The sequence below is a fragment of the Hydra viridissima genome, unplaced genomic scaffold, assembly GCF_058129835.1.
Source record: "Hydra viridissima isolate aposymbiotic clone 2 unplaced genomic scaffold, HvirCarnegie_v1 scaffold_2, whole genome shotgun sequence".
NCBI lineage: Eukaryota > Metazoa > Cnidaria > Hydrozoa > Anthoathecata > Hydridae > Hydra > Hydra viridissima.
In genome coordinates, this window is record NW_028324301.1 from 1,765,183 (window position 1) to 1,775,590 (window position 10,408).

The window sequence follows — 10,408 nt, forward strand, 5'->3', positions numbered from 1 at the left end:
AAGCCGATACCTTTTTTATCTGACTGAGTAGATTTCAAACTTGAATTCAAACTTGAATGTCAATCACCCCTCATTTTTTTGAAAAATTGTGAGTTGTTTAATTGGTTATTGATATGTTTTTTTTGCAGAAAATATTTATCTTATAATATATATTCGATATATTTTACGATGTAACTTAAAGTATTGATAAAGCAACTCATAAATGAGGTATGTACACTATAGTAAACAACAATACAACTCTTGCAAAAAGTTTATATAATCACTTAACGTGTTTGACGTAAGCTTTTCGTTAGTATGGCGCGTCAGGGGCATCGCGTTGCAACATCGAGCAATAGTCTACTAGGTAACCATTTCCCTTTATAGCGTTTCTCTATTAAAGAGACATGTTGGTAGAATCATTTTCTTTTTAAATGACTCGCCTGGACTTTGTCAAGGGAAAAACCCATCTGTGGCTTTTAAAAAGGGAGCTTCAGGGACATCATGCTCATGGCCTACTTAAAGTATACGGCCTTATATTCCGCATATTTGCCTAAAAAATAGAAGGCCATTAAAAAAGAATTACTGCGCTATAAAAAGCAAAGCCAATAAACAAACAAAATGCATTTATTCTTAAAAATACTTTCTATTCAACAACAATAAAATTTCATTTTAAGAATTTTTTTTAATTTCTTACATTTTTTCTAGAAAAAAAAGAAAGAAATATCGTTCATTAAAAAAAGAAATATCGTTCATTAAAAAACTTGTTAATTTTCTTTATGTTTAATCATGCTTTTTTCGTTGCCTTTTTTTAAACATAACTATATTGTCCATAATATTTCCATCAGTAATTATTTTTCTTTTATTATTGAAGAATATAATTACTGATTGTTTTGTTTATGAGATTTATCCCAATTTTTTGGTGATCAGAACAAAGGATATTTTCTTTGAATAATTATTTTTTTAAAATAAACTGAGCAGTTGCTCTTTATGGCAAATCGGTGTTGTTCAATACATCAAAAGTAAAGTCTAAAATTTCAAAAGCATCACAGCTATAATTACCCAGATTGGTAGATGTTATAGTCAATCCTCCATTTAATAAAATTTCAATACATCGTTCATCTGGAGAATCATATTCATCTACTCCAATCATTAGTTCATTACAGCATTCACCAAATCTTTTTGAAATTTTCTTTGCAATATAACCTGCAATATGAAAGGCAACTTCTCTGCTATCTTCTGACAAAGACAAATTATTTAAAGTAGTGCACTGAAGTTTTTCGTTAGTCTTTTTGAAATCACTATTGCGGATGTCAATCCCTTCTTTAACTAAACTTTTAAATGTGATAATTCGCTCCGAACACAAAACATCTTTTAAGCTCATCAAAAACCTGCCACCACTCATCTACCTGTACTGTCCAAACCTTCTCTCTATTGGATCATTTTGAAATCTTGCAGTCATGACAATTTTATAACTATCGTTTAAAAGATCTTCAATTAAAGAAGCATGACAACTAAGTGTTTTTAAATGCTGAACTAGTTTGAGTAGGCATAACAAATTTCTCACTGTTCAATATTTTTTGTTTTTCCCAAATATCAATCCATGATGCCATTGCTCGTAAAAATTCTGGTTTTTTATCATGCAAGATAGCAGCATTTCCTAAATAATTATTGGAACAAAATTGGTTTTTGCTATTAGCAATAATCCCATTTATTAAACAATCTTAAAAAGCCAACAGCACCCTCACGTAAAGGAAAATACTTAGGTCGTTAGAAAAGTTCGTAGAACTCCCCTCTAAAAAAAAAAAAAGAAGAGTTTTTTTTAATTTTGTTTTATCAAATGTTCAAAATAATGTCCATCGTTATCTATACAAAGTTGCATCCTTTCAAGCCATTTGTCAAACGTTTTTTTATACTCTTCTTTGGGTATACTTTGAAGTAGCTTCGTTATGCGAGTTTTTTGACTTTCGACGTCAGTATCGTCATCAAGATTTTTTTTTATCAAGTCGAATAGCCAATAATCGGATGGAGCTAAGTCTGGTGAGTATGGTGGGTGGCGAATTATTGTAATTCCAGCTTGGTTTAGACAATTTGTGACGGTTTCAGTCACATGGGGTCGAGTGTTATCATGGAGAAATTTGAAATTTTGAGTGCCTGTTTTAGGTCTTTGCTTATTTATTTCGCATATAAGAGGTTTCAAACAATTTTTTATATAATATTCGCTAGTAATGGTGTCTCCCTTTTCAACATAACCCAAATGAACAACACCTGTTGTTTTGAAGAAGATGTAGAACATGTTTTTCGGCTGAAACCTGTCGCATCTTACTATAGTTCTTGGACTTTCACCTTCACCGACCCAACTAGCGTTAGCCGACTTGTGTCCAACTTGTCTCAAATAAAACCACGACTCATCCCCTGTAATAATATCACATAGTCTCCATGGACCGTTTCTGAAAAGAGCTAAATTTTCCTTACATGCCTCAACTCTATTCTTGCGATTTTGATCGGTTAACTCGTGGGGTATCCAACGTGATGTTAATTTTCTTTTTTTAAGTGCGTTGTGAATGATTTCGTTGATTGTAAAGCGATTAATCGATGTCAGGGCTTCAATTATATCATGTGTTGCATGAGGATTTTCTTCAATAATGGCTCACACACGTTCAATATTCTCAGCTGTATACGTGGTTTGAGGGTGCCCTGAGCGAGGATCATCTTCGAGACTCTCTCTACCATCTTTAAATAAAGTAGCCCACTTGGCAACTGTACTATATTTTGGAGCTTGGTCACCATGAACTAAAACCAACTCATCGGTTATGGCTTATGCTGAAACTCCAAGTAGAGCACGGGTTTTAATATATGCTCGATATTCAAATTTATCCATTTTTAAATTTTTTCTTGAAAACGTATATAGTAAAATTTAAATAACTTTTTTAATAAACATTCAAAATACTTCAACAAGTACTTAAAATGTTCATAATTAAACGCAGTTTAAAATGATATATAAATATTTAATTATTTCCTGTCTCATTGTATCTTTATAGATGAAGTTCTATGAACTTTCCTAACGACCTAAGTATCACATCAAACCAGCTATTGTATGTTCATTAAACAAGTCAAGAGCTACTTGAACATTTTCTGTATATTTTCCTGGGTGTAGCACTTTATTTGTTAATTTTGGAGCTTTACATAAATCTGCATCTAAAGCAAGATCTTTTTCATGGACAGCATGAAACAGTTTCCAAGATTCTCCATCTTTAACTGTAATATCATCTTTAAACCCAATAAACTCAAATGGGGGAAACAAAAACCTCTTTTGATTTAACAAGTTGTTTCTCACAATTTTTAATTAAATGTACTGCATCATAGAATAAATAAACTTTTCTCCAGTTATATAAAATTGAGAAGCTATCAAAGCCATTTTCGTATTCTGATAACAATTTATTAAATGCAGAAAAATTGCTTGCATGATTAACGCACACAATAGCTCGCACAACAAACCCACTGTTAAGCAAAAGATTCAAAGTTTCAAGAATCTCATTTTTTGACCAATCACTATCAATTTTTACAACTGGAATAGCTTTTATAATGTATGGGATGTTTTCCTTAAAACTATTTATTATAAAACAAACAACACTTTTGTTGAGTTCACCAACATTGTTTAGGCCTGTTATAGTTCCACTAGAGTATTCGACACTTTCTTGTAAATACATTTCATCAAATATTGTGCAGACATCTTGTGACATTTTGCCATCTTCAAGTAATAATTTTGCAGCTTTTAGTGCATCAATGTTACCAGAATAAATTTTATTTAATAAAGAAAATGATGGTAATTGAAATTCTTCCAAAAGTACTTTCTAGGATTGCATAGATACATAGCGCAATAATAATGCATATCGAATTAGGTTCCCAGAGTACATTGGTTTTTTTAGATATTTTATTTTTTCAAGTTCGAAAATTGAGAAACTTTTTTCTGCTTGACTTCTTAAATAGGCAGGAAAGTTTTCAAACATACTTTGACGAGTTAATCTACATTTATGACCATTTCGAAACCATTTTGGTAATGGTACTAAACAACCCTTATAAAATAGTTTTACGTGTAAACTCTCGTCAACTCGTATACACTCAATAACTTCTGGTATAGAAAGCTCATTAAACAACATTTTGTAAAATAAAATATGATCATTATGTTTTAGCATTTGGTAGCCACTTGGGCATGGAATATCGGCAATGCAATTTTTAAAAAATTCGCTGCTTTGATCATTCTGGTAAATGCGTTTTGTTGGAGACTTTCTTTCCAAATTTATTGTCGTTAGAGATGATTTTGGTAACAACATTTGTCGTTAGAGATGATTTTGATACAACATTTGTCGGTAGAGATGATTTTGGTAACAACATTTGCATTTACAGTTGGATAGTTGGTTTTAACTTCTTTATTAAACGAAATCTTTTTTCTTGTTTTCCATGTTTTAAATATTTTTCCTGAAATTTCCACAAACGCTATCTATGGTTAATCTTTCTTTTTGCGAAGAAAATGTTGCACAAAAATATAAATAGCTTTAAGGGCTGAAGCATCGCTTTTATTCAGGATTTAAGAAATACATTTTCCAAAGATGAGGAAACAATTCAACTTTGCTTCAAGTTGTCATTGATCAAACATTTTGCTAAACCAAATTTTTAGCTAGCACAAGCACAAGCTCAATCAATTATTGAAATTTGAGTTGAGGCGGTAGATATAATACTGAACGTTACAACCTTAAAAAAAAACTACTCAAATAAAGTTTTGTGAAGCTGAACATTAAACTTCATTCAATATTCATTCTTCATATTTTTTGGGAAATAAATGTAAATAATATTTTAATCACTGATGTTGATTCCTTGTAAACCTTCTGTGATCTGTTGATGAATCAGATTCTGTTATCTGTTGATGAATCAGATTTGCATTTAATAAAACTAGTAATTCTAGAGTTCCACCGCTAATTATTAAGGATCTTTTATCATTTTTTATACAAAACTTTATCTTTTTAAATGGAACAAATAAGAAAGATACTAGAATTTAATATATGACTTTAAGTTTTTGTAAGTATGCTGAGGCCCGCCCTAATACTGCCTTGATGTTTTTCAGAAATTATAATACTTCAATAGCGAAACTAAACCAGTTATGACAACGTAATTTTAAAGCATATTAGCTATGAAGTTATATGATTTTCTAATTACGCACTTAGAGTAGGTATGTTACTCGCCAAACTTACAACAAGCATAAATATGTATATATTTACTTATATATACATATAAGTTATATATTTTAAATTATGAATAAAATTTAAGTCAGAAAGAAGCTGCTCAATACCAAATATTATGAAAATAAATGTTTAAATAAATTTATTTATTTGTATATAATAAATAATTTATATATAATAAATAATATTATGGAATGAAAAAATAAATTAAATATTGCAGAAGTTTCACACAAATCCTTCAGATGAGGTTTATCGGAGAACTTTGTGGGGTGATGCTCAATGAAGTCCTTGTACATTCCAGGAATTGTAAGACCAGAATGGAGATTAAACCTGTTTGGTGTGGGTTCTCTGTGGTAAGGACAAATTGTTTTTACCGCTATGTGTTTGATATTACATTTCAGAAAAGATTTTGTGTTTTCTTCTTTCAAAATTGTTTTTTTCTTAATTAATAATTGGCTGAGGAAAAAAACAAACAAAAACGAAGACCTTACATCAGATTTTCTCTTTACTCCAGTCCTAACTTACCATAATTTTAAACTTTCTGTTCAAGGTATATATATATATATATATATATATATATATATATATATATATATATATATATATATATATATATATATATATATATATATATATATATATATATATATATATATATATATATATATAGTGGAAATTTTCTCCTAAGTTAGCAAAAACTAAGCGAAATAAATTACTTGGTTATTAAATAAATTACTCTGCCGTATTTATTTAATGGGCCTCGTCTTCGTGAAGAACTGTTACTAAGGCTTCAGCTTGTTTCTTGGGAAACATAAAACGTAAAAATGGGCTTCCTTTTTTTTCAACAAAAGTTTTTCTAAAAATTTAAATCTTTGTTTGATATTCGTTTTTCTGTTCTTTACTTGTATTTGGTATTTTTGGTAATTTTGGTAATTTTCACCTCATAAATAATGTTCAAACTCGATTTACCACTCGATACTAAAGAAGCTGCATCTATTGAAAGACGAAGAAACATAGAACTTCAACGACAAAGCCGAATATTTAATACTCGCGCCAGAACCATTGGAGTAAGAGAATAAATTAATTTTGAATTAATTCTTTAAAAAATCAAATGAATGTGTGTGTGTTTGTGTGTGTGTATGTGTGTGTGTGTGTGTGTTTGCATGCATGCAAGCAAATATCCTCTTTTTTTTTGCTGTTCTAATATGAGTTTTAATCCAGGTTGATCTTCAAGCCTTAGAAGAGCAGGTAGCTGAGAAAAAAAGAATAAATGAACAAGAAAAAAGACAAAATGATGCTTTTGGTAAAATATATTTAAATATAAGTTTTTTACATATGTATATAGTATCTATATTTAAAATTTAGTTGAAAACTTGTTAATCTATTATTATAACTTTTCTATTTAAAAAAAAAAAAAAAAAAATTTAGTGGTAAAGATATTTAAGCCTATAATTTTTTTTAAAACTACACTATTTAGATACTTATTAGTTAAAAGTTGGTATAAACTTTGTTATAGCCAATGATATGCTTAGGAATGAAAGACTTTGTTTGCTGTTACAAAAGCGTCAGGAGAATGATATCAAAGAAATAAATAAATCCATAAATGAGTTTCGTAAAACATTCCAGACTCCAGAAGACAGGCTTGAGTTTGATATTTATGACCCAAATGGTAAAAAAAAAGAAAAGCCAGCTCGGATTTCAGACAGTGATCCTCGATGTGGCATTTCCAGCATGCAGAAGTTTTCAGGAGAAGATTTGGATGTAAAGTTAAGAAAAAAAACTCAACAAGAACAAAATCGGTTTGTAGTTTTTTTTTAATAATAGTTTTGTAAAAAAAATTTTCTTTTAAATAAACAAATGTCTTATTCTATTTTTCTTATTTTAAGTAATTTAGAGCTTTACTATGAGCTATTATTAGTTACCTTAAAGTCAAGTATTTGTTTTTTTCATGTACTATATATAGCGTTTTTTGTTAAAAGGTTTTTATATACTAATGGTATGCTAAGATGTTTATTGATAATACTCATCAGTATACCAAATGTTAACTAGTTAATATACCAAATGTTAACTTAATTTTTTGATCTTGTATTATAATAATAGGACAGAATAGGATATCAAGAGTAGGCTGTATGAAATGGTTAAAAGAAAGATTAATCCTTATTATGTGAGTTTAAATATCAGGAATCTATCCATCTTATGTCAAAGCACTAGTTATTGTAACTTTTTAATAAAACATTTTTTGGATTTACAAAAATAATAAAAGGAAAATCAATAATTTATTAGTTAATATTAAAGATATTTTTTTAAATTTTACTTGATTCTGAAATTGAAAATCAACTGAATGAATTTGAAAATAAAATGGATTGTTTTCTCATAAGCATTAGATTATAATGTTAAGTTCTTGACTGGCTAGAAGATTTTTTAAATGTATCAGATGTTGCTTTTTTTTTCAAGTATTTTTTAGCAATTTTAACATATAGTAAATATGTACTTTATTTTTAGCAACACATATTTTTTTTGGGCACATTTTGTTGTTTTTAAATTGTTGACTATCATTTAGTATATATCAGTTATTTAGTATATATCATTAGTAAACTATGTTTAAGTACTAAGGTAGCATTATTTCTGTATTAAAACAATAGTTTTACATTCCACTGCTAGTAAAAATAGTATTAAATGCATCTACAAAAAGAATTAGTGTTAGTAAAATTATAATTTTACAAGCAATCAGATAAATACTAATTCCAATGTTAATGCAGGGCTTTTCTCTTAAAGATATTTTAAAAATACAAAAAAGTATTTTGATCTTCTTTTTTAATTGCAAATGGGATTGAGTTGATACTTTTTATTTTATGTTATGTAGGGAATGGATTAATCAACAAGTCATCAAAAAAAAAGAAGACCTTGCAAACATTCAGCATGCACAGCACCTCTATGATCTTAAAGCAATTGAAAATGATCAACGTGCAACAGAGCTGTCAATGGCTGAACAAGAATGTAGACGAGCAATCAACTTGGCCATTAAAGACTATAACTTGGCACTTGCTGAAGAACAAAAACTTAAGAATGAATACCGTCGAAAAATTGAACTTGAAAACAATTTAAGTGAAATAACAAATCAAGTTTTTGGAGATTTTCTAACGGAAAATCCTAATGTTTCACAAAGTGCCTTTGGACCTCATCGAGTTATTACTGATCGCTGGAAAGGAATGAGTCCTAATGAGTTGAATTCTATTAGGTTAGCACAACAGCAACAATTGGAGGAAAAAATGGTAATAAAAGGAGTTACTGTTTTGTATTTTTTTCAAAAACTTTTTCTCCCCCTTCCAACACACTAGGCTAAGTTGGGGTTTTATTATTTTTAAAGCAAGTAATGAAGCAAAAAGTAAGAGAAGAAGAAGAATGGAATCAACAAACTTTAAAAAATGCAAAAGCTGCTTTAATATTAGAGCAGATGCAAGAAAGAAAAAAGAAAGACTTCTTTAAGAAACTTGCTGATGAGAACTGCCAGCTAGCAACCTCTCAAAAGTTAAGGTTAGATCATTTGTAGAAATTATTTTAAAAATGCTTTCTAGTTCATTGATATGGTTTCTAAACAATTAGCTACAAATTGAAGGGCACTGCTTATCTGAATATTACTTTTTATGAACATAAAAATATTGTTGTTTTTAGGTTGAAACACATGAATACCGAGGTTTATACAAATCAGCCAACAGATGCATTTTTTTCACAGTTCAATACAAGCAGTCGTTGAAATAAAAAGTTTTATGTAATTACTATCCAACAATTTTAATAAAAATTATTTTTTTAGAATTTAATTATCCTATTAGCACTTTTTAGATCTTTATATCAGTGAAGACAAAAAAAATAATTATTTTAAATTTTTTATTAACTTAAAATTTTTCTTTAACATTAGATTTACTCTTAGGTAGTGTGTATATTTATGACATGGATATGTTTACAAGATGGGTATTTTTTACTTGCCAAATGATATTATAACTTTCAGTATAGAGTTTATTAACTAATTTATTTAGCTAAAAAAAGTTTAAAAGCAAAAATGATTTTAACGTTTTGCATTATTTTTCTAAACATATTCATAACAGGTTTCATGCATTGTACTAAGGGTCGTTCTCTATTTAACTACGATCTGTAAATTTGATATCGTGTGTTTACAATCAAAAGGTTAAAATAACACTTAAGGATATTCGTTCCTGTATTGGTACTTAAACAAATTCTATTATCATTATTATCATCGTTATGCATTAAATGATCATTGACTTATAAATTACTTAGACTAAAAAACGAGAAAAACCTGCGTTGATTTCAACTTTATACATAGTAACCTCATTAATCTGTAATGTAATTTTTATTTTCGTTGACTTAAATTTAATTGAGTTTTACAAAGAAATATTTTTGATATTTTACTTTTTTGTATTTCTGTGGTTGCAGCAACGCAATACTTAATTATTGTTAGCAATATAGAAAAAAAGAATATTTTTTTTCGAATTATTATAGTTTGCTGAACCCCAGAGGTCAGAAGCATCAGTGTTTCTTAAAAACCTTTTGATTAAGTTTTCCATTTAGTCTTATCTCCTTCCACCTGTAATGAAGTTTTACATTGACTTTTATTAACGAAATTCTGCTTCGTTTTTTAAACAAGAGTCTCTAGAAAAAAATTATAGCTATGTTTCAAATCTTTTTCTCCCTAATTATAGTACAGGCTTATGTCACATCTGCTCCGTAGATTAATACCAAGATGGTTTTTTTAACTTAATTTGGTTCATCTTTTGTACGAAAAGATTTCACTTTTTCCTCACAACATTTTGTTTGTTAAAATTTTTCTCTTCTTGCAATGTTAGTTAATAAGTGATTATGGACTGGATTATGGTTACCAGCATCATCAGCTCGTAATATTATTTTACTAACTGATGATGCTCGTAACCTTAATCCAGCGAAAATAAAAAATTTTTTTAAAATAAAAACTCTTATAGTAAATTATTATTTGTATTTAGAGAATTCGTATTATTTGATGTTTTCTTATTAATAACATACACTCTTATACAAGATGTCAACATTCAAGTCATACATGTATATGTATATATATATATATATATATATATATATATATATATATATATATATATATATATATATATATATTCATTCAAATATAGACTTTAAAACTGCTACTAAAA

The 10,408-nt window shown here is 28.4% G+C and overlaps 1 protein-coding gene across 1 annotated transcript; it reads left to right on the top strand.

The window, feature by feature from the left end:
• Positions 1-5,965: 5,965 nt before the first annotated feature.
• Positions 5,966-9,621, top strand: LOC145194718 (RIB43A-like with coiled-coils protein 2). Its single transcript, XM_090080235.1, has 6 exons — positions 5,966-6,280; positions 6,435-6,516; positions 6,730-7,012; positions 8,077-8,485; positions 8,581-8,747; positions 8,886-9,621. Exons 1-6 carry the CDS (start codon positions 6,164-6,166, stop codon positions 8,965-8,967), a joined length of 1,140 nt encoding a protein of 379 aa, XP_089936361.1. The 5' UTR covers positions 5,966-6,163; the 3' UTR covers positions 8,968-9,621.
• Positions 9,622-10,408: the final 787 nt, after the last annotated feature.